The 26,674-nt window shown below is 35.5% G+C and overlaps 1 protein-coding gene across 1 annotated transcript in view; it reads right to left on the reverse strand.

Annotated features, from left to right (window-relative positions):
- The window catches only part of LOC132091720 (kinesin-like protein KIF26A), a 54,387-nt gene extending 33,860 nt beyond the window's left edge, over positions 1-20,527 (reverse strand). Inside the window, exon 1 of the mRNA XM_059497849.1 lies at positions 20,114-20,527. Within this exon, the coding sequence (XP_059353832.1) occupies positions 20,114-20,527 (414 nt within the window). The remainder of the gene's footprint in view (positions 1-20,113) is intronic.
- Between the last annotated feature and the right edge of the window lie 6,147 nt (positions 20,528-26,674).

Raw genomic sequence — 26,674 nt, forward strand, 5'->3', positions numbered from 1 at the left:
AAAGTTTGACTTGACAAACTTAAACTTCTTAACTGTGGTTTCAGTTACAGTCTTGCTGAGAAGTTCTGTTATATCTGTGACAATTGCAAAGTCTTTTCAATAAATATTCCTGCTAACAGCAAATACATTCTGTAAAAGTATATAATTTCACTGAAACTACTGGATAAATTGAAGGGTGCTGCATTATAATGCACCTCAAAATAGCCCAGTCTGTGTGGGAAAATCAAGCTTTTTGCTATGAATTATATTTCAAATATCTATAACAAAATCCCACACTGAATCAATATGAAGCCAGTGGACATTGAAAAGAAGTTTCAAATGACTTAAGAGAATGCAGATAATACATGGACTAAAAAGCTGCTCTTAAACTGAAGATTTGCTGAAGAATTTTGTTTTTTTTATTATGACCCATTAACCAATAAATAACCTTTGTTAAAATGCTCTATTATTTAAATTGTATTTGTATTATAATTTTGTAAAAAAAAAAAATAGTTTTGACCTTGCCCTGAAGGACATGGGAGCTTTTGTCATATAGTGCCAGGGGGCTTTAATTCCACAAATGATGGGGCAGCTCTTTAACAGCATGCTGGCACATGTGAGTTTGTTAGAGACTATTATTAGTCATTTTGACTATTATTCATTTTGATTGAGTCTGGCAGAAAACATTCAGTTTATATAGAATAAAAAGAAAATAAATAGAACAAAGAGAAAAAAGAAGCCACTAAGGACTAATTCCAATCAAATATTCCCATTCAATTTTAGCCAACAACAGGTTGAGCAGTTGCTGGAGGCACCAGGAGCTACCAGGGCTCAGCTGCTTCAAGGACATGGCAGCTCTACTGATCGAAATCCCAAATCTCCTGTTTCCCCTGTAGATATTATATGGAGAAAGGGGGAGTTCAGACAGTGGGGTGGAGGCAAACCCCCTTCATTTTCAAAGGAATAGTGCCTGACTGGAAAACATCAAATAGTCCAGCTCAGAGACTCAAGGATCGGCCATGTCAATATCTGCCTGCCATGTGTCCTTTATTGTTTTTCCTCCACAATTTTTCTACCCTTAGAATGACAATGAAGCTTTATCAACTGTATGCATGAAAAAAAAACTCTCGAAAGGAGGTTAAGATGCAAAGGTAGGTTTTTAAAAATGAAAAGAAGGTAATCCCTAGTGATCTTATTAGCATTCTTCTATGATGGCACAGAGTGTGAAATGAGAGAGGCAGGATTAAGGGGATACCTAAAAAGCAAAGAGTGCATAACAAGTGGAGGGACAGAAAAAGAATTACAGAAAGCAAGACAAAAAGAATTTCAACTAATTTAATAAAAAAAAAATTGACAGACTTGTGTTCATTTTAAAGGCATAATCCATGCAAAAATGATCATTTCTGACTGTGGCAAAACACAATAAAGACATTTCCAAAAATGTCTAAAAAGTACGGTTTAGATGTGTTTTCCTGAACTTTAATGAAAGTAAAGTTTTTTAGATCCTATTGACAACAGTTAAAGCATTGTTCAAATATCTTCTTTTAAATTCTACAGAGGAAAGAAAGACATACAGGTTTGGAACAACATGGGGTATGTAAAGTTTGACTTATTCAACAATGTAATTTTAACAGAAAAAAGTACCTTCATTTATACACAGACTGGGTAACTGACAGTTTCTGTCCATAAACTTAATCAGACTCAATTCATCATGAGATTTCACTGCAAAAGAAAAAAAAGCCTTTCCTTACTTAAGAGTTTCTGTCTTGTTTCTAGTCAATAGAATTGTCTCACTTAGAGACAATAATTTCTACTTGTCTAGAAAATACTTCTTGATTTAAGAATTTTTTAGATATTTGGACTAGACACAAAACAAAAAAACTCTAAGTGAGAAAAGCATTTTTTGCAGTACTGTACTTTAACCTAAGCAGTTTGAGCCAGAAAGAGACTTGATTAGTTAATCTCGTGAGTTTTCAGGTGTTTCGAGTCTTCGTTCATCACGTGACAGACCCATAAGCGCAACCAGTGCATTCTTGAACCGGAAAGAGAATAGTCAAGACAAATCGGTTGTTAAGTGATGAAGTAGAAGCGTTGTTTCCAGGTCCAAGCCTCAACTCGCATCACTCGAGAATATGACCTCAGCAGCCATTTATGAGCACTGTTTATTCATATTAATCATTTAAGCTAAACGTCTTAAAACTTACGGTGTACACTACAGTCTCTGTGCTCACAGCATCTCACAAATAATTTTAAATATCTATTAATTTATATTTTCATTGTCTGGCGATCTGGGACTTCGGTATGGAGTTAAAGGTTAGGATTATAACTTTTTCGGTAGTATTATATCACATTGTGAGTGTATATTAGCACCTTTTGTTGTTTTCTCGTGGTATCTGATAGATCGTTTGGACACGGAAGCGGTGACACGTGACGTCAGACTTATCAAGCGAATAGACTAATCAATTCTCTTTCCGGCTCAGACTGCATTGACTGAAACAGGTGAACTAGACTAATTCCATACAGAACCAATCAATTTAGCGCATGTGCTACTGAACGAATCCCTCCCCAAGATGACTCGTTCTTCCTAAGTCACATTAAAGATCGTTCAAGAACGACCCATCAATATTGTGAAATTCCAGGAAATTTATTCATAGCAATAATTTATAATATTATATTCATAATTGTTGGAATATTTCTCTCCTACAGTCTACTGTTGCACTTTAAGAGCTGACCTGGAAAAAGACAGCTTTTCACAGGTTTTCTGATGAGATGGTTCTACTGTTGCTTCACCTGAATTCTCTCTCATGTGTCTCTGTCAGCTGTTTCCTGAATGTCAAGAATTCCACACACTCGGACTGATGTTTAATTACCACTTAGACAGCATCACCTAGATACATACAAATATACTCACACACACATCCGTGAGAGTGCATTGCTGACAGGCAGCTTCAGTGCTCAAAGCACCTGAGAATATTCTTTCTGTAAATAGCATTTTAAACAGGCTTGTCATGAGTTACTTACATGGAAACGAGGAAAGAGGGAGAAGTGAGAGAGCAAGACAAAACAAAGTTGGGGGAACAAGCCTGACAAGGAGTGATTGTAAAGAGAAAATTAACGAATGAGAAATTAAATGTGATGAGGAAAAAGAGAGAGAATGTGAGCTCTTTCTCGTCAGAATTTTACAATTGATTATTCAACACCATCTTTCTGTGAACAAACACGGGCTGAAACTTTGGCCCAGAATTATCGACACAGACTGCCAGACCAGAGACATGGCTAAATGCCAAACAACAACAAAACACACTCGACCTGTGAAACAAAAGCTGCCACACGACTCACACACTGATACACTATACAATGTGTCCTCATCAGAAACATGATGAGAAATAAGAGTGTGGTGCCCAGATGAATTTATATATAAGTAACTTCATTATATAAATTTTGCTTAAATTTCACAGCAAACAGTCCTAGAGCAGTGATTCTGTTCTAATAGAGGCGGACTGGACAGCACTGAAAATATGCAATTAAACATATAATCAAGCATTGCCAGGGTAAATAAAATGGACATATCAACCTTAAACAAGAAGAGAAAACTATTGCTAATTCATCTGTCACTTGGAAGGAGCTACACTAGCCAAATTAGCCACAACATAACCCATGTCCCCATTTTCCCAAGTTTCCTGTGAGGGTTAGGTTTAGGTGTAGGGTTGTTGAAGGGCGATATAATATACACTGTACAGTTTGTACAGTATAAAAAACATTACGCCTATGGGATGTCCCCACTTTTCACAAAAACAAACGTGTGTGTGTGTGTGTGTGTGTGTGTGTGTGTGTATGTGTAGTAATGTTAATAAATATTCAGATTTATTACAAATAAATACAATGTTTACTACTATACACAATGAATAAAAAACAGCTGGACAATCTGATTAAAATAACCAAATGTAATCATGTAAATCATGATTTTTAAGAAGCGTTTTAGACTAAGACATTGCATACAGTATAATAATTGTGATTGAAATTTTCAAATCATGAAAAAAAAAAAACTTCAGTTCATTGAAAGTTCACTTTAAAAAAGATATTTTTAAGGTGCCCTTGTTACTTGTTACATGTACTTACTATTATAATAACAATTAATTATGTATAATTACATGCAAGTAACCCTAATCCAATAGTAAGTACATATAGTTAATTAATATTACTCAGTACTTAAATGTATAAATGCACTGTAATGAGAACACCTTAAAATAAAGTATAACATAAAAAAACTGTGTTACCTAACATCATATTTCATATATAAAACCATATATTATATATATTTTCAATCATATGTATCTGTACTATAATAGCACTGAAATCTGTTTTTGTGGACACAATATGTGACCCTGAACCACAAAACCAGTTATAAGTGTCAATTTTTTTTATTAAAAATGTATACATCATCTGAAAGCTTTCCATTTATATTCCATTCCATTTATATAATGATTTTTGGCATAAAAGAAAAATAGATAATTTTATCTAATTAAAATAAAATAACATTTATTGTTGGCTATTGCTACAAATATACCTGCGTGACTTTTGGCTGGTTTTGTGGTCCAGGGTAACATATAAGTTATTTTGAAAAATGAATAATAGTAACCACATTAAATTTCACTGTCAGTAAAGCCTAATGCAAATTGATAACAAAACCAAAATGCGGAAACAAGCAGTAAACAATGTCCTTTTATATTACGGAAGCTTTGTATTTACACTGCTGCAGCAAGTCTTGTTGCATTGAATTTTGTATTGCAGTTTCAATGCACTGTCACAACAAATTTACATTTAGGCTTTTGTTTTTAGGAAGTTCTGCCGGTTGTAACTTTTCCTAATCATGATAAGCTGATACAATTCTACAAAGTGCATATAGTAGCACACAAAGAAAGAGAGAGGTTGTTGTAAACCTAAAAGCTTTTGTTAAAAGGAGGTAACAGAACTTGTTAAAAGCAGAAATGCGTGTTTAGCCACATCAGTTACATGTTGCATCCCCAACCCCTGCATTCATTATAAGCACTTTTATTCACTGCAAACAGGGGTCAGCTCTGTTGTTTCCTGACAATTATGCATTTCAGCACAGCAGTCAGCAGGACAATAATGTTGTGCATGACTCCAGCTAATAATACACACTAAGGGTGCCGCTGACAGCCCATAGAAAAGCACAAGAGAAGCCCTTGTCCACAGAGCCGGGGCATCAAAACCGGGGCAAGACAGCTTTTATCTGTAAGTCTTAAAACCCGAGATTACAGCTGGCCTTCAGTAATAAAAACCCACTTGTTCCTGGTACTTGCTTTTTGCACACCTCTGCACAATTCAGCATCATGCTTGATGTGAAGTAAATTACACACAATACATGACACATATATGTTTGCTATAAAACATAACACTGATCTGCTATATCCAGTTGTGGTCCTAAAGGTCCCAGGGCTGCTGATTGCAGGAGATAAGTGTAAATATCCCTCCATCACCAGAGCTGAGTGCTAACCTCTTCACTTATGGTTATGCTGTGCTATATAAGAAAATAAAAAAACTACTTTATGCCTCAAAACTCCAAGGTAAATCTGTGGGTGAGAATGTTGTGTCTGTATCTGTTCTTCACTCCCTCTGGCGTGTTTACTAGACTGCCACTTTCAAACAGATGAGAGGAAGGGAATCTGTCACAACAACCAAGCTTGATCTGTATCTGTGAGGGAAACAACTGGGGTTAAAGGTCACAGAAACCAGAATCTCTTGCTGAATTGAAAACTGCACAGAAAAAAGACTTGTATGGCCCAATAGGAGCACAGTAGGAGCACAGTAGGGAAGCTCTAATTGGGTCATTCTCAAAAAATATTGACTTAACTAAATTAATAACTTATCAATTAATAACGTCTTCAAAGTGGTGGGAATATTCACTTAGCACTTATGGAACAGAAGCTATATAGCGTTTCTGATGGGGTGTATACTGTATATCCACTTTACTGCACCCATTTGGGACAGAATAAGGACCTTCTTCATGATCGCTATAATTTGTGCAGTATTGTTCATTACTGACATTTCATTAATTCATAAATGTTAAATGCTAGAATCAACATGATTATTTTGTGTATTCTTAAGTTCTTGCTAGATGCATGACTCATCACAATAACATTCTGTGTTATAAAATAACTGCTTATTAAAACCAAGGTTGATGTCACTGTGTTCTGTTTGCATCTATATCTTTATTTGTGCATTTATGAAATATATCAATGTTATATATTTTTAATAAGTGGGGATGTTGTGTTTATCCAAAAGTAGGATGCACTTTAACGATGTAGGCTATTTGTAATGTGCCTCTTTTCCTTATTTTTAATCTTTATTGTTAATCATTAAATGTATATTGATGAGAAATGTGAATAATATATTAAGTGTATAGGCTAATTTAATTCAGTGATGTTCTACACTGTTGTAATCTTTTGTGTTTTCTACATTTCTTTGTGGAAACCACTCACACAAACACACACGTTTGTTTTTGCGAAAAGTGGGGACATCCCATAGGCGTAATGTTTTTTATACTGTACAAACTGTACAGTGTATATTATATCGCCCTTCACCAACCCTACACCTAACCCTAACCCTCACAGGAAACTTTGTGGATTTTTACTTTCTCAAAAAAACTCATTCTGTATGGTTTATAAGCGTTTTGAAAGATGGGGACATGGGTTATGTCCTCGTAAGTCACCCTCTCCTTGTAATACCTGTGTCATACCAGTGTCATTATACAGAGTTGTGTCCTGATATGTCACAAAAACCAAGCCCCCCTCCCCCCCACACACACACACATAAACACTCTTTTCAAAGAGAAGCTTGTAACGCACATGATATCAGTTCACAGCATATCATGACTACTAAAAATTACAAATTATCTATAATTTAATTTCAAATAAAAGGAAAATTAAATGTGAGTTGAATCCAAGAAGCTCTAAAAGATTTTAGAATATTTCTCTGCATCCTGAAGGCACTACGCCTGTGTTTGCAGTGTTGCTTTGACCATTTAAACGTTAATTACACAAATAAAAAGGTTTACTGTACTGTCACCGACAGTAATTGATTATCCTTTATTTATATATTGTAGACAATATTACTAAGTGAAGCAAAATTTGCTGAAATTTCCACTACATACAGTAAGAGCGCACGTTTTATCTGTCTATCAGATGCGTCAAAGCTGTGTTCATTACTATAGCAACATTAGATAAAAAGAAATCGTAAAAAAAAAAAACATTTGTTATATCGTGATCACAATAAAACAACTTTCATTAAGTCAAGATCACAAGAAAATATTAAGTTGTGATCACGAGAAAACAACTTTCGTTATGTTGCAATCACGAGAAACAAGAAAGAAAAAAAATTATAATTAAAATACATGCCCACTTACGACTTCCGTAGTAAACAAAGCAGTTGCCCTTATTTAATATTCATTATATGGAGGTAAATGGTAGGGCTGCAACTAACGATTATTTTGATAATCGATTAATCTGTCGATTATTTTTACGATTAATTGATTAATCGGTTTATGTACTTATATTTTAGTTTTTCCCATTTTTTCCCCCCCAAGTAAATTATTAATAAATGGTCTTTATCCTTCAGCATAGATTTTTAAGAGATTTTAACCATTTTGCACTGTCATATCCTAATCAAAAATATACCTGGAGTTGTTTTATTGTGTTAGTAATCCTTTGTCGAACTCTTCTGCAATCAGAACCCTGACCCATACTCTAGCAAATTTCACAAGGAGTTTAAAATAATGTTTTCACCATGGCAGTCCTTAGAGCTCCTAAAGTAGTTTAACATCCCGAACGAAGCTTATTAAGGAATCTTTCAGAACATATTTTCACGAAGAATAAGGATAAAACAGAATAAAATTGCAGTGCATTGTATTTTATTATTTACTGGGAAACAGCTTTATAGCTTTTGCTGTGAAATTGTAAACAATCCTTCGAATAAAGTGCCAGTGGCATGAAACCTGAATGGAAATCACAATTTAAAGTAAAATCCATCAGAAGGTTGTCCAGAAAAAAAAAAATTGGACAGTCACACACAAAAAACCTGCTGTGTGAAAAAGAGCAGTGAATACTTAGAAAAAGTGCATTTCAAATATCTTTAAACATTTACCTCTCTCATTCAGTCATAATTAGGCTGCACGACTGAATTTTGAACTGGTAAACTACAAACACATATCACATATCGTGCCTAAAAACGCGTGGAAAACGCTAGGCGCGCCGCTTTCTCCTCCTTTCCAAAGCGCTCGTGCAGAAGCGCCCCTGAGGCGTCTGCCTTTGATAAGCAACCATGACGTGCTCTCTCCTTGAAGACGCGGAAATTTCAGCAAAGGATAAATGGATTTGCAGCTCAAAAAATCGCTTGCAGTAGCTCTGCTACTAAATTTATTTCAAAATGGAAATCCACATACAACTATGATCAGCTGTTCCTTTCATCTTGACTGAGCTTTTAACGTTGTTACGGGAAAGGATGAAGCTGATTGGTTAGTTCTTGTCACATGACCCGCGGTGCGCTTGCAGCATTCTGAAAAGTTGAGATGTTTTTAACTCGACGCGGTGCGGTGTTGGAAATAACGAACTTGAGCGCGCAAAAGACGCGATATGTGAACGTCCCCTTAAACAGTTCAGTAGTGCAGAGTTTACAGGTTACTCTTCTTTTTTGAAGGCTCAAAGTAAAGTACTCCCAGTCTCCCACATCCCGCTAAATGCTGCAGAGACGCTGTTCGGGAAGCACGTGACATAAAACGAGGCCAGCTATTGGCTATTCGCTACTTCTCCTGCTGTACTGGCTGAGTAAAACCTCCGGTGGCATATTTGAAATATGCACGAAATGAGCCGCTTATGGCAAATAAAAGTTATTTAGCAACGAATCGATGACTAAATTAGTTGACAACTATTTTAATAATCGATTTTTATCGATTCGTTGTTTCAGCTCTAGTAAATGGAAAAGAAAATGGCATCAAAAAATTTTCTGAACAAACATTTTGTTCATCAAAATTTACATTTATGACAGAAAAGTTAAGGGAAATGTTTGTTGCAATATTTTGAGAATGACCCATTTAAAGAGTATAGTCAGGCAAACTTAACGATTTATCTGTGCTGTTCCCATCCTGTCATTCCCCCTCAAAATGCCAACCAAGCTGACAACTGGGATTTATTTCCCTTATTTTATCTTATTATTTTATTTTATTTTTTACTTATCTCCTTGACATCTTCAACATACTATCGCACTTGCAGTTTTATTTTGTGTACTTTTATAATTTCTATATCATCTATGGTCCCATTCTGTTGTAAGTACAGACTCTTGGAAGGCTAATGCTTCGGAAAGGTAATATATAAATATTCAAATTCAGTTTTAACAAAACATGCCTTCAATAACGAAAAAAGCAAACGGGGATCCTAAATTATATGTTCCTGATCACCTTACCACCTCCTCTCTCAATTATTTTGCCTTTTATGCCTCATTTACAACTGTGCAAGCATGGCAACTTGCTTTTAAAGACTCTGCGAGGTGTGAGCTCCAGGTGTAAGTCAAGGCCAGGGAGAGGACATAAGCCCAACACCTGACATTTGAGCTGTTCTGACTCGTATAATTGAGGAAAGCATGAAAACATTTTGCCATGAATATGGATATTTTGCCACAGGCAGTCTAAGCAATATTCAAAATGTCTATATGTCAGTCATTCCTAATTTGCATAATAGCACATTCTTTCATTCGCAGGATTTTGGACTGACTGAGTATACACAGAAATCACTGCCAAAAGCTTCCCTCATGACCCACCTTATTTATCAACCACTGTGTGCACTGGGCATCAAAAAGACAGATGTGCTTCAGCTGACAGTGCATGCTACAGTAATTCACTAGATTCGGGTCAACTCATATGGAAAAATATTAGCGGTAATACCTAATGATGTACACAGAAGCACAGGTCATACAGTGATCAGTGTCTAAAATCAATGGCATGACTAACCCACTGCCTTTTTATTACTTTTTAAGGGAATGTAATGGCAAAGACTACCCCCACCCCCGGGTCGATGTCTGTCAGTCATTTATGGCATTAATCCAATAACTAAATTTGAGACATCAACTATGTTAAGGTATTTGTACATATGGTGTTCTTGCTTTGATTAAAGTATGAGATTAAAAAAAGTGAACTAAAATAAAACTGCATAAATATTTTTTTAATTATTATTATCATAAATATTTATTAGGGATGTCAAACGATTAATCGCGATGAATTGCATCCAAAATAATTTTTTGTTAACATGATACGTGTGTGTACTGTGTATATTTATTATGTATATACTGTATAAAGACATACACATCCAGTATATATTTTTTAAATATTTACATGCATTTACATGTATATGTATACATGTACAGTACAGACCAAAACTTTGGACACACCTTCTCATTCAAAGAGTTTTCTTTATTTTCATGACTATGAAAATTGTAGAGTCACACTGAAGGCATCAAGGGCTATTTGACCAAGAAGGAGAGTGATGGGGTGCTGCGCCAGATGACCTGGCCTCCACAGTCACCGGACCTGAACCCAATCGAGATGGTTTAGGGGTGAGCTGGACCGCAGACAGAAGGCAAAAGGGCCAACAAGTGTCATGAAAATTAAAAAAAACTCTTTGAATGGAAGGTGTGTCCAAACTTTTGGTCTGTACTGTATGTTCATATTTATATTATATAACATATATTTAATATATAAACCTAGCATATTTTTCTGAAATATATACATGCATGTGTGTATTTATATATACATAATAAATATATACAGTACACACACACAATTGGTCCGTTACATTGTAATTAACCATTATCCCTGCAGATGCATGGCCAATCCAGCTCTGAGACCTCTTCCATTTGGATTTAGCACTCTCTCGGACTGCTAAGCCTGAGCATTGATCGTTGACATTTCCAACACATTAGGCTGAACTGCCTTCAACATCACAGCAGTCTCCATGGGCACTAAGAAAGCATTGCTGTGACGTGACTGCAAGTGGCAATGGAGGATTCTGGGTCCTTGTAGTGAGGGCCCAAGGTGGGGCTAAGGGACCACAATATTAAAACTGGGATCCACAGAGCATGACAAGCTGAATTGATGGCTGTGTACTGTGACAAACACATTCCCAACAGCCTGTTAGGCTTACCTGAGGAAGAATGAGGCTGCTGAGCTGGTTTGAGGTGCTTGTGGGATGGCTGACTGGTCACTGTGGGTTGGTTTATGTCCTGATGACGAAGCAAAAGTTGCAGAACTGTCCTTCTCTACAGTTGGACTCTGTTGAGAAATAAATCACAAAAGAACAAACAGTGCAGTAAATGTTGCCTTAAAGAGACTGGATAATTCACCCATTGGATAATTCACCCAAAAATAAAAATTCTGTCATCATTTACATTTATAATTTATACATATATACTTAGATATATACATATTATAGCCATCCTAAATAGTTTTGTTTGTTTTAAAATAAAGAAAACCCCAGAGGATTAATCCCCCACAATTATACTGTGATGCATGCCATCACTGTTAAAGTTTAATGAAATGCTAACAAAAAAATTGCAGTAATAATAATAATTTAACTATAATCATTTCACCACCCTGTTGATTAAATGCTTCTATGCTCTAGTTTATAGTGGATAAACACTGTGGTTATGACATGATTGTGTCTTGAGGAGAGAAGGTTGCTGAAGAGTGGGTCTTACAGCTTTTCCACTACGTTCAGTTTTGACTAACAGGATTACAAACACATTCCATACTTCCACAAGCACAGCCTGCTATAAAATAATGAAATCCTGTGGGATACTTAGCAAACACTGGTGTCAAAAAGACAACAGCTACTTGTGCAGAAGTAATGTAAATACAGCCAAGCAGCCACAAACTAAAAGTGAAGCCATTTTTCAGTGGTAATGATAAATATGGCAAACCATTTTCTCTTTTTATAACTGCTATAACACCTATCATATAGGTATCTTTTTTATAGAAATTCAGTGGTGTTAGGCTACTGGCTGATACAATTTTATACAATATTACTACAGCTTATAAATATTTGTATCATTTATAATTGACTTGCACAAACACAATGAAAGAGTTATTATCTACCCACTCTCAAGCTGCTTAAAGCATGTATGTCTTTAAACACAGAATTACTAAGAAAATGTCAAATCTTTGTTAAAATTATGGTTAAAAAAGGCAACTATGGGTGGCAGAAACTGACAATGCTTCAGGTTGTAAAGTAGGGCATTTTGGTGCCTGCGTTATTAACCAACTTTTTTTTTCCATCAAGTGATATTAACATACCAATCTATTTGAACTAGCAAAATTATATTTTTTTGAATGACAATACAACAGAAAGCCCCACAATGAAGGGTGCACTGTAAGTGCTCTGTCCATAAAACACAACTAATAATCACAGAGGGACGGAGCACAGGGTCATTAAAACACCATCAGGATATAACACATAACTAATATAATTCAATGAACATTTTCTAAATAACAGTAAATGTTATTTAGACAAAACATCCTAATAATACAATATCATTTATATAAAATATAAATCACATGTGATATGTCAAACAGGGACTTCTGGGAATGTCCTTTTACAGTTTTTCACTGTAAATTGTGTGTTAATTCATTGGTTTTACTTGCAGAAACCATTTTGACAGTATTTTACAGTAAAATTACATATAATGTGACACTAAACCAATTAGTTTTTACAATATAGAGTATTGTCACGACCCTTTGGATGTTTTGTTCTGTTTTTCATCCCTCATGTGTTTAATCACCCTGTTTCTGTCTCTTTCATTTGTTAGTTCCTTGTCCCCATATTTGGCTATGTTTCTGTTCTCGTTATGTCATCATTAGTTCATCCTCCTCACCTGCCTGTCCCACATCAAGCTCCCCTTTATTAAGTCAAGTCTGTGCAGTCTGTGTTTGTCCAGTGTTAAAGTTGAGCTGTGTGACTTGCCTGTCTTCTGTGTGTATTATATTAAAGAAAATTTGCGTTTATCTTCATTGTGTTTATCACACCGTACCGTGTGAAATATATGGTTGGATAATTTAGTTCGTAATCTGCATATTAGGTTTGGGTTTGAACAAAAGATCAACTTCCCCGGCATACTAAATTGAAAACTGCAATACTAGTCTAACAAATTTTGCATTCACAATGAACCAATCATTTTCTAATTGACCTCTTCATTCACTTGTTATTTCGTCTATTATTGTGAATAAAGCATTATTTACTTGCCTTAAGAATAAAGTTTACAGTGCAAGTTTGGATACATTATCCAGTGGAAAAAAAAAAAGCTCATCTATCAAACAAATTAAAAAAAAAACAGCCATGACAATCCATTTGAGTTTGTCAAATTAAGGTAAATTGCTAAACGACCTTCCCCTGTAGTCAACATTTTAATACAGAGCTTTCCATTTTATAATGCAACATTGCTCTCTCTCTCTCTCTCTCTCTCTCTCTCTCTCTCTCTCGCTCTCTCTCTCTCACACACACACACACACACACAAAGAGGCTCACAAGAGTGTGTTAGATGGGCACAGCTGTGTTCCAATAAAACCCAGCAGCAGATGGAGCTCAGTGACAGCAAAGAGGTCACATTGGACTTTAACTCTGACATTTATAGAGCATTCACCAGCACAAGTGGTGACAGGAGAGAGCAGCCCCTCTGAAACGATATTAATTATTGGCTTATATTAAATGTTGTCAGACAAGAGCAATCTGTTGGCCACAAAAAACAATTTATAGCTAAACCCTGCTACCAACTCAAATATAACCTTAGTGCAGTACTACCAATAATCACTGTAAGTAATGAGTGATTCTCCACTGCAGGACAGGACAGGAAATTAAATTGTTAAATTTGGTCTGCTGTTTTCGAGTGTTTCAGAGGAGGCCCTTAACGTCCTTCAAAGAATGAAACCACTGCCAAGTTAAAGCAGGGCAGCATGTGCAGTCTAGCAAACAGCCATCCCAGGTGGATGTCAGCAGTGTTGGGGAGTAACTAGTTACATGTAACGGCGTTACGTAATTTAATTACAAAATTATTGTAACTGTAATTAGTTACAGTTACTACGAAAAAATGAGTAATTAAATTACAGTTACTTATGAAATTTTTAACGATTACAAAGGGGATTACATTTGAATGTTTACACGCATCCACATACAGATTTAACTGATTTATTTCCCAAATTGCACTGACTATTCTGAGACATACGTCCTAATAATTTCCGGGATGCGGAAATACAGTCTGGTTCGTAGAATCCAGTCATAAAAACGAAATGCCTAACGCGGACGGAATATGCCACATTTTGGATGACTAAATCAAAAGTAGGTCAGTACACTTGAATCAAAACATGACATGGACTAGTGTCTGTGAATATTAAGCCCCAAAAATGCAATATATGACTTGCACATTCTGCGTGTCTGTGGAAATCAGGCGCGGACTGGACACCGGGAGAACCGGGACAATTCCCGGTGGCATGGCAGCCGATTTTGCCCGCTATTTAATATCATTATTGTATAATTGCCTGCCGAATGTACTAAAGCGATCATTTGCGAATCCGCCATTTGATAATTAAATCTCTAAATCATGAATTGTTAGTCATGACTCGCGCGCTCTCCGCGCCTCCGCCAAACGGTTTGGATCAGACTCAGAGTAATCAATGCGAGAGAGAGAGAGAGAGAGAGAGAGTGAGTGAGAGAGAGAGAGAGAGAGAGAGAGAGAGAGAGAGAGAGAGTGAGAGAGAGAGAGAGAGAGAGTAGAGTGGACTGTGGAAGCGCACAGCTGGAGCAGAGAAGCAGAACTACTGTTCAGGGTTTCAGGTCAGTTTCATCTGTAAAGATGCTTTTTTGTCTGTGTTTTTTTATTTATTTAATCAAGCAGCAGCACGTTGCTCATCAGTCATCACTCAAAATACTAGGAGATCATTATTATCTGTTGTAATGTTACAGTAGTAATTTAGCTGAAAAAAAATCAGATTTTTTTTTATAGGTTTAGGGGGAGCTACGACAGACAACAACACAACCCTTACGAAAATTAACATTTTAATATTTAACTATAAATCCAGAGAAAATGGTTACTATTGTTTAACTGTGATAACCAAAAATGTAAAATTATTTTACAAATGTATTTATTTAAAAATAAATACAAATCCATTTGCAAAAAAAATAAACATAAGTAAAAAAAATAAACAAGGTTATTTTACTTTTATATAGGCTAATAAAAACATGGTTAATTTTTGTAAGGGAAAAATATGACTCGTGTACAGTATTAGGATTTTTCTATAAATATATTGTAGTATTGTAGAGTATTGTATTGTAAAGTATAGTTTTGTTCAATCTTGAGTATTAAAGTCACGAGAGATATGGATAACAGGGTAAAATAAAGAAACTGAAGAGAAAAATGGAAGTGAAGGTGCAGTTCAGGAGAGAACTTTTAATTATTTTGCATGTCCCCAAATTAAAGATTTAAAATAGATAAAAAATAGTATGTCCATGAATTTGTTTGTATGAGTTTGAATTTTCCAGTCTGAATTTTTTTCCCAGTCCGCCCCTCCTGTAAATTAATGGCAAAGACATGGTTTCATTTACTACACATAGGCCTACTGAAGCTCGCAGTGTTTTCAACCTCTGCTGCCTCAATATAGGAGTACACGAGCACATAAACACAATTTCTAGAACTGCTCTGTGTCACTTCATGTGCATTTGACTTATTTTGAGAAAACTATCATCATATACAAAGAGACAGCAGTTTAAAAAAAACACCAATGTTTCAGGAGTTTATTACACAGAATACGTCACATGCTTATTAGATAACTGTATTTAAGTTGATGTATATGCTTTTATTTATTATTCTTTACTTTTCACAAATTTAGAAAAGTAATCAAAAAGTACTCAAAAGTAATTAGTTACATTACTTTAATAAAGTAATTGAAAAAGTTACACTACTATTACATTTTAAACAGGGTAACTTGTAATCTGTAACCTATTACATTTCCAAAGTAACCTTCCCAACACTGGATGTCAGGTGCATTTTATCACCCCAGGTGAGACTGCAGTCCCATCTGTTGACAATTTGCACTTTTGGCTCCCTCCACACAAATATAAATAAAGCTTGTGCTAGGCTCCTCAAGGCCTTAAAAGAGCCTGACTGCCAGGGAAGGCCCATTAGTGGGCTACCGGTGGCACTTAGGCCTGAGGACAAGCTGATGAGGCCTGTTCTACAGTACAGAAACACATGGGCTGGGATGCCTTTACCTGCTTCCAAGCTGGTATTATACTAAGTGGGCTGTATAGATGAAGATTTGACTTTACATCTCTGCTTTTCTGATGCAGCTGTGCAGTTTGCAGTTGGCGCAATGTCTTTGTCTTCAAGGGTGGAAATGTTCTCCAGGGTATGTTCTACAGCCTTGTGTTTCTGTGTGGATTGAATGTGCTGTGACTTTCAAGGTCTAATTACTTTTCAAACTCTCTGAGATGAGGGGGAAGACAGCATCTATTGTGTTTCTTTGAAACAAGGCCAGTCTGCCTTTCTTTACTACAATATTCTAATGCAGAGGTACAGAAGAACCACCAAATGCAAACTTGTTAACATCGGAAAAAATACACAAGTGATTAATTCCAACATACATGATGGCAGTAAGCCCATATTTCATCAAGAGTTGCATGTTATACTTACTAACAATATTTTACACACTAATTTACACACTAAAATAGTTTCTATTTTTGAAACAATATTTTATATCCAGGATTTTTTCTGCTCCGGGTGTGTGTTCACAGTGTGTGTGTGTGTGTGTGTGTGTGTGTGTGTGTGTGTGTGTGTGTGTGTGTTCACTACTGTGTGTGTGTGCACTTGGATGGGTTAAATGCAGAGCACAAATTCAGAGTATGGGTTACTTCACTTCACTTTCTTTTCATTTTTTTTTTACCTGAGGGCCCAGTCATAGTAATCATGACTGGATATAAAAATATGAAGGACTTTAGGGGGTTGTTACATTACTAAACTTGATGAACTTGCATGCATTCATAACTTATTATAAAGATTCATGATGCATAAATGCATAAAGCTCAAGGGAACACTAACTGCCGACAGACAACAAACTACTTCACATCAAAACAAAACAAAATAAAATGAATAGGTTCATACTGTTAATACAAACCACTACAATGACCACATACAACTTACTTTAATACTAAATTACAAAATAAAATAACTACAGACAGCACACTATTTCACACTAAATAACCAAATAAAATAGAATAAAAATACCAATGATAATGATATATATATATATAAAAAAGGCTTTTATATGCATATTATACAGCCACAAAGAATTATGATAATCCCCCATGTCCTTCTCAGTATGATTTACTATAGTAAATCATCTATGTAAATATTAACATATTTGAATATTCAGAACTAATTATCTATTGAGAAATTGACTGATCAAATTCTATGCATGCAAGGTCACTCTCTCCTGTCAACACTTTATTGCTTGAATACTGCATTTCCTTGGAAACCTTGACAGTCCAAATTACTATTGACAAGAGAAAGACGTCTACTCAAGCACATCTGCATCCTTTAAACATTACTCTCAAACATGTCTCCGTTCTTCAAGCGCATAAAACTAGGGGTAACTCACAATCACAGTGCTTAAGTTTTTTTTTTTTATCTTATTCATCTCTAAGCATCAGCCATGACAAATGGCTTATCTGTGACAGTGGGGTCACCGTGAGCCATCCAAATGCTTATAAAAAAATTGCATTCCATATCAAGATGACTTAATGCTCAATCTCCTGATGGGAAGGTCAAGTAGAACTGAAAAGGCCAATACAAGAGTCACTCAGCACGTACAGTAATTATATCAAAGTTGGAATATAAAAATTGTTACAGTTTCTTTGGGGCTTCAGTGAGGACTTACATCTGTGGTTGTGGAATTTTGTCCTTTTTGACTTTCTGATGTGCCACACACCTTTTTACAACATGCAAAATGAATTAGCCATGATAACCTTAAAACAACTTATAAAAAATATATATATATCGAAAATATTTTACCAATAAACCGCTATGTTTGTTTAAGTCACCTTAAGCCAGAATACTACCATCTGATTGAGACAGACATTATCAAAAAGCTGATATCTTATTTTCTTTGAGAAGGGTACTTGAGTCCTTTCACAACAGCCTGATCCTCGACTCTGAACTGGACATGAGCTCCATAATGGCATAAATAGTCACATAAACCCTGCGATGAGGGACTCCTTTATGAAAGCTAATAAATAATTCTGCTCAAGGTCAAACCACAAACCAAATCACTAGGCCATAATCACAAAGATTTGTATATTTGCAGTGCAACCATGATGTGCCCAAAAGGGCCTCAGCAGAAACAGCCCACAGAGAGGCCTTGGAATCCAATTGGACCCAAGGACCACCAAAAACATTCTCTATAAACCTCTTACAACCAATCAATCAATTTAAAAGTTTGAGGTCAGTAATTGTTTCACATGAATTAATACTTTTATTCACCAAGGATTCATTAAATTGATCAAAAGTGAAAGTAAAGACATTTATAATGTTACAAAAGGTTTCTACAGTACTTCAATTAAATGTTGTTTTTAGGACCTTTTAATTATCAACGAAGCTTTAAAAATAATGGTGTACACAAACATATTAAAGGGATACTCCACCCAAAAATTTAAATTTTGTCATTAATCACTTACCTCCATGTCGTTCCAAACCTGTAAAAGCTTCGTTCGTCTTTGGAACACAATTTCAGATATATTGGATGAAAACCGGTAGGCTTAAGACTGTCCCATAGAATGCCAAGTAAATAACACTGTCAAGGTCCAGAAAAGTAAGAAAAGCATCGATAGAATAGTCCATCTGCCATCAATGCTTCAACTGTTACATTATAAAGCGAAGAGAATACTTTTTGTACATGAAGAAAACTAAAATAATGACTTTATTCAACAATTTATCTCTGTTTCTCTCTGCATCACCGTAGCACCATTTTGGAGAATATGAGCTGAACGCAGACTGTGTATGCTCTTCTGTGTCAAGCTCGCTGCACGGATGCTCTGTTTTCGTTCCAATCAAAGTGTAAATACGCTCATTCTGTGTCGCGGCTGACACAGAATAGCGTACACAGTTTGCGATATTGTAATGCGGAGAGACACGGAGAAGATGAATTGTTGAATAAAGTCTTTTTTTTTTTTTCTTCGCATACAAAAATAATTCTTGTTGCTTCATAACGTTACGGTTGAACCACTGATGGCAGATGGACTATTCTGATGATATCTTTCATACTTTTCTTGACCCTGACAGTGTAATTTACTTGGCAGTGAATAGAAGCAAGCCTCCTGGTTTTCATCCAAAATATCCTAAATTGTGTTCGGAATACTAACAAAGCTTTTACGAGTTTGGAACAACATGGGGGTAAGTGATTAATGACAAAATGTTCATTTTCGGGTGGAGTATCCCTTTAAGCAGCACAACTCTTTTTAACACTGTTTATAAAACAAAATGTTTCCTGAACATCAAATCAGCAAATTAAAATGATTTTAAAGGACACTTGAGACTGTAGAAAGGATGCTAAAAATTCTGCATTTCCATCACAGGAATTCTAAAATACATTAAAATAAAAAAAATACTATTTTGAACTGCAATAATATTTCACAATATTACTGTATTTTTGAACAGATAAATTCACATGAAGCCTAATAAATTTATCACAGGCTACAATGTATACTTTTCCATGTGTATGTGGACGTCTTAAAAAAAACATTTACAAAAAAAATCTTACCAACCCTAAGCAGTAGTTTATTTACTAATCGTATTTATATATTTGATTTACTTTAATACAAATGTTTTTTTTTTTTTGTTTTTTTTTTTTCAGGCAGTCCCTGCCAAATGCTTGCATTTCAACAAATCAATCTGTGTCCCTCCCACTTTTCAGATCATTGATACACTCCTAAACATAAAGAGGTGGAAATACTTTCTTCCCAACACTGGATATTCAGTAGAATATTCAGTTTGGATATACAACGTATAGTCATGCTATAGCAACTCTTACCAATGAACGATGACAGTCTGAAGTGCTTTTCACACGCCACACTCCCTCCAAGTAGTGTTGTGCATGTAGAGGAAGTGGAGTGACAGTGGCCAAACAGGTTCGTTTGCCACCCACTCTCGCTGCTCCGTCTTGATTCCAACCCATTTCCTGCATTTTCTCCCTAGACTGTGGACCACATGATTGCTCGGTGAGATTTTGACGGCTAGAAACTGGAACACAGCAGGAAGCAGGGGGTGAGATGAAACTGTGAGATGCCACATGTGGTGGCAGCAGACCAGAAAGGGGTCCGGGTTGCAGGTCAGGCATGTTGTCGAACGCCAGCCGCAGGGCAGAGTGGAGTGCCAGGCGCCTCAGGTGGTGAAGGGGGGTTCCACACACTAGCTGCTCTGAGCACCGCAGCCCCTCGGAGGCCATTCCAGAGTCTGGAGCTTGTCAAGAAGGAAGGCTGCAAAGCTCGGGTCCTGCAAGAAAAGTCAGCAACATGACAACGTATTACAGAACAGCTGCTGAAAACATCCTGGTTTTGTTCATGCTGCATTCCGGTAAAATTAGCAGACTGATTATATTTTCACATCGTATTTTATAATTACCAGTATTTTGACATCCTCACATGAACTATGTAATTTAAATGTTTCATGAGAATAAAAAAAAAACATTTCTTTGACAACATGTACAACTGAAGCCATATTTATATAACTAGGTATAGAACAACAATAATATATATAAATATTAACAAAAACTGAAATAAAAAGTTATTATAAATATTTTATAAATATAAGTGTTTAAATATAAATATACAAATAAATATAAAAGCTAATACAAAAATTTATAAAACTTACAAAATCTCACAACAACAAACTGAAAATATACAAATAAAACTAAATCAAAACATTAATAAATACTATACAAGTATATAAACAATAACACTGCAGTGGTCCCAAAATTGTACTGGACACTAAAGCTAATATATGAAAGCTGAAAGTCAGTGCATTCGATAACTAACTACGTATCAGTTTAACTAACTATAAACTATAACATTCATAGTTAATGTGATGAAATTCAAGGTGAAACTGAATATCCTCTAAAATTACTTTGAAACCAGTTGGTTGTCCAAATACTTTTTGGGGCCACTATAAAAATATTTAGATGAAGATATATAAATTATGGTGAACTTCTGTTAAATTTGGACATATAAATATCACACCTAACAGCTGCTTCTTTTAAAAAACAAATAATCAAAGCTCTTTCTCCCTGCATTGTAATAAAACTTATAATGCTAGCACCCCAAGTGTATATTTTGCTGGAGTGAAATGAAGGTCAGTGGCCAAAGACCCGACCTCAGCACAACACTATACCATGATTGAGTGCTTTTGTCTGGGAATGGAGGACTTCTACTGTAGGTTAACTCACTAAGGGAGGAAACCGTACAACATTGGCATGCCAGATGCCTTGCAGTCTGCTTCAGTTTGCATGCAGTCAGTCCCTCCAACCTGTTAAAGTCGCCTGTAGGCATAAGCAGACTTGGCTAACATCTTTACAAGGAAGTTCTATCTTTATAAGGAATTTGTATGTTTATAATTAAACATAGTCCAGAAAAATGATTATATTATGATCAAGACTGAGAAAACTGAAAATGGTACTGCTAATGCTACTGACAATGAACATGGATTAGTTGGGACTGAACAGAATAAAATGGTTCAATTCTGACTCAAAGATGTTAAATGGAATGGAATAATGGAAACAAACTGCAGTGAGACAGTAAAATCGCTTAAACACTTATTCTAAAATAAAATAAAGTTAAATTATAAAACAAAACTACTCTTCCACCAAGTAGTATACAGTAGTAGTTCATAGCACCTTGCATTTGCACACAAAATCACTAACACACATCCAACTTCTCGTATTTATACATAACATCACTGTAGCACACAGCCTCAGACTAAAATATTAATAATTTAAACATTAATAAAATAAAAAATAATATAGTATATACAAAACGACCAGATGACGTGAACGCGAGCACAAATGGTGTGTGTTTGTCCATTCACCCACTTAACAGACACAAGCTGCAATTGTTAAGAGCTAGTCACACCACAGTGCTATTGGAGAGGGAATTCCTTTGTATAGAGATTTAAAACCAGGGTGCCGCCTGCATCATTTATTATGTCTGTGGCTTCTGGTGGCTTCCTAGACAAACACACAGAGGTTATTCAAAAGTCAATGCCTTCCTATGAGCCTGTGCCCTCTGAGTCCCACTCCACATGTGCTCATAGGGGCCACTGCATTCTGTTAGACAGGACAAATCGGTGAGGATGAGCAGGCACACTTCTGGATGACAACAAGGTTTCAGATTCGTACCCGTCCATCAACAGAGAATGAAATAAATTAAAATTGTAGGATCTATAAATACACCTGCGATAAATCCAAAATACTGTCTGGTATGTATTTGCAGTGATGGACTACCTATCTCGGTTCACAAAAATGAATAAATAAAGGATTAGCTTAAACAAAGAGGAGCGTGACATACTGACAGAGTTCACGGAGGCTGTCAACCATGATGCAGTGCAAAATATAAGGATAAGAGAGAATTGAGGCCTTCCTCCGAACACTGCATCCATGCTCCACAAAGGGGAAAATTGCTGGTGAATTGCAATTTTCTGTTCTGTTAAGTAACAGACAGATGATGGAGGTACTGAAGAAAAAAGAGGAAATGGAAGGAAGACATGTACGGAATAAGTAAGTACTGTTACAAAGGTTGGGTGAAATCAAGTGTGTGCATGACAGAGCACAGTAAGATGGTAAATACGAGTGAATAGAATGACAGATCACAGGAAGTTTGAGAAGATTCATATTACAAAAATTCTGAACACAGTATTATGGGCTTGGACTTGAGACGTGTTTTAAGAAGCATACCTTTTAACTTGATGCTAAAATAAAACAAAATAAAATAAATTCATTCATACACATTGTGCGATTACAGGTGTATGTTTATCTACATTTTACAGCAGCTTTGAAAGGGGCTTAACCAATCAGAATACAGAGTCCCATACATCAATCAAAGAGTTCTAAAGCGTGTTTAAATTATATTTGTAAAAAAAGGAAGAAAGAGAAATGGACATTTATTCATAAATGTAATCCACCTAACAGCTTTGTTAGACCTGTTTTTTGACCAACAGCCAATCTGCACACACATAATTGTGGGATATCATGCAGTAAATAATGAATGATACATCTATGCTTCCTTCAAAAACCAATCAGATAGAGGCATTTTACCAGACAGGGGGACACAAAAAACACTGGATTTGGACATGTTTTGTGGTCTTGCAACCTTCCAGAATTCTTAGGCTTTCAGACACAGTCCATCACATTCTCAACAAAAAGACCAGATTTCTCACTTATCTATTTTACAACATGCACATTTTATAAAAACGAAATCTGGTGCAACAAGCTTTCATTTTAAATGTGATATATATACTTTACACTATACTGTACATGCTGAAATGTGTTTACCAAAATATTGTGACAGTAGGCACCAGCACACTTTAAACAGCTGAAAATAAAAGTTGGATTTATATTATATTGGGGCAAAACAGAACCCTGGGAAATTCAACATCCTCAGCAAAACTGATGTTTGTAAAATGTGTTTATATGACTAACCGAATGATCTCAAGAGCAGAAGATCTTAATACCTTTATCCACAATTCAATCCTAATGTAAGTTGTTTCTAGATTTTTGTACATAAAAAAATGCATTACCTGTTTTTCTCAGCAATCCATAAAACTGACAGATAAAACTTGACTGGTCACTTGATCACTTCACTTTCTCACAATCTCTCTAGCCAAGGCTTCTGGTATGCAGTCTCACCACAACTGAATAAACTCAGAAACAACTTCTTACTTCCTCGCAGAGCAGAGTTGTAAATCCCTTAACATAAACAATTGAGATTCATCCTCATAAGCATTGCAACAGATGGAGTGATTTGTATTTTGGAGGTCTGAGGGGAGAGTGGATGATCCTATCAGAATGAGTAGCTAATTTCAGAAATGCCAAGTCCTTTAAAACGATAAGATACTTAAAAAATTAAAGCCAAGAATATATTTAAAATGTCATGCAAAATGTCTTCATCCAATTGTATTTAACTCACCCTCAGGCCTTCCTAGATGAGTATGTTTCTACATTGGAACAGCTGATAAAAACATATAATCCACAAGTAATCCAAATTGCTCCAGTCTATCAATTTACATCTTGTGAAGTGCACAAGAAACAAATGTATCATTAAGACGTTTCTAACTTTAAACTGTTTCTTCCAGCTAAAACACATACTCCATCCATAACATTGCATTTTCCAGTGAAAAAGTCATCTTGTCTAAATCAGGAAGACGTAGAGCTCAGCTAATAAATTCAGAGATACATTTTTTGTTAGATATTCTCTTTTATTCTTGTAATGGCAAAACTGAATTTTCCGAAGCCATTAAAGTGTCATATTGTCAGTGCATTATTGTACTTTTATTATTCAAGTGATATTAAAAATATTTAAACCTGATGAGACAATATCAGTATGTACAGACTAACATGATAGCTATGATAAAATTTTGAGATCAAATTTTTATGATAAAATATCTTATTCGTTATAGAAAATAAGTATGATACCAAACAGAGTTTTAAAAGTGCACCCCTCTTCTTGGTCTCTACATAATTTACCATCTGCAGGTCAATGTCTCATCCACACAAGGGCTGCCCCAATACTGCTTTGAAGAAAAGCCTCATATATTCACCTCTGCTTATTCATGCTACTAGCAGTCTTCTCATAAAAACACCAGTGTAAATACTATCCCTGTGAAACCTGTGCTATCCCTCAATGGAAGTGTACTTCAGTTTAAAAGATTATTGTCCTTTCCTACAAAATTTGCCTTAACACTCTTACTGTGACACATGAAAGTATCTCATAAATGTAATAAATTATTTTGTCTCATGTATGTCAGTCTTCAAAGAATCTCTGCTAGAATAAATCATCTTTGATCACCTGGATGCATGATATAGGCCTAGTCATCCTGCATACAGTAATATTTACTTTATTTCACTGCAATGACAAAAACCATAGCATTGACATTACAGCTAAATCTATATAGCATGTATACTCTAACATTTCATTTGCTTCTATTTTAGAACACTTCATGATTATCTAACCAAAATAAGAAAATATGGACACACCGGACAAGATGTAAAGTGCCACATTGCATTGCAGCTAGCTACTCGTGACCCAAAAAAACTATATGGATAAATTGATCAATACTAAGAGTCAAGTCTTTGCTCTACTATATTTATTTTGTTACGTACACTGTTATTTTTGTGGTGAAAAATTCTTCCATGGAAGTCAATCCACAAAATGTTTTTTGCCTTCCTAATCTTTAATCCAAATCTGAAAATGCGCTTCCCCTCTGAAATGACAGACCTTCTCTGATGATGTAAGTTTGACGGCATGGGCTTGAACATAACATCCTTAAACACACCACTTCAACTTTCTCATTCAATATTCCGTTTCTCTCTGAAGTACGTCACAATACGGTATTAAAGTCAGTCAAAATTGTATTTATTTATTTTGTCTTCAGAGTACAGTTTGTCTCTTTGACAGTGGAAGAATTTATATGAAAAAAAAAAATTGCTTATTTTCCAAGTCATCAAGTCTCTGATTGGTCATACAGCACCAATGACACCAAAGATAATGACATTAATAGAACAGGCATATTTGACTATGAGTTGCAGGAAGAAATTATAATGATGGCACTAAATAGAGCAATTGTGCCCCATTATGATAACATCTCACCCAATAAGCCAATAAGATCCCATTATCATAAGCAAGCACAGAGATGATGACAGCATTTGATTACATGTGGGTGGATCTATATTACACGTTCAAATAACCGTCTATAGAATACACTTTTTAGTCCCAAAACATTTACACAAATTGTTGTCCAATTTACATTTAGAAGACTAATTTCATAGACATTTGTAAACAAACAGGTTATGCCAGACAAACAAATTACAGCAAGCTACTTGAGTAATTTGGTTGCATTTATAGTCCTTAGTGGCTAGAATTTATGACAAAGATTTTTCTTAATTAGTTTTATATTGTCACTCACAAATGGTTCCCAGACAATATTAAGAAAATGACTGCAGCGTTCATAAATTACTTGGGTGTGGAGGAAAGTTCCTTAAGAAGGGGGAAGGACTAACATGCCTGCAACTGTTTTGAGAAATGTCATAGAAATGCACACTGTACATTGTTGGACTGTGTGTGACAGAATACCAGAGTGTGGGGATTTACTTCTGTAAAGAACTGAGGGATGAAGCACGTGTGTAGATTTTGTATAATGCACTGGTGGATATACACTTACATAAAATAAGAATTTAAGAAAGACTAGATAAGAACTGCCAAATCAAATCTACAAGCTGTTTAAAAAAAATAATAATAGAAGCCCTTGGTTCCACTTTGATTGTTTTGAACAAACCAAAATGGAGATTTGTTTCATCCTGGTTCAGCTCTGTGGTCAAATAAAGCGA

The sequence above is a fragment of the Carassius carassius genome, chromosome 18 (genome assembly GCF_963082965.1).
Source record: "Carassius carassius chromosome 18, fCarCar2.1, whole genome shotgun sequence".
NCBI lineage: Eukaryota > Metazoa > Chordata > Actinopteri > Cypriniformes > Cyprinidae > Carassius > Carassius carassius.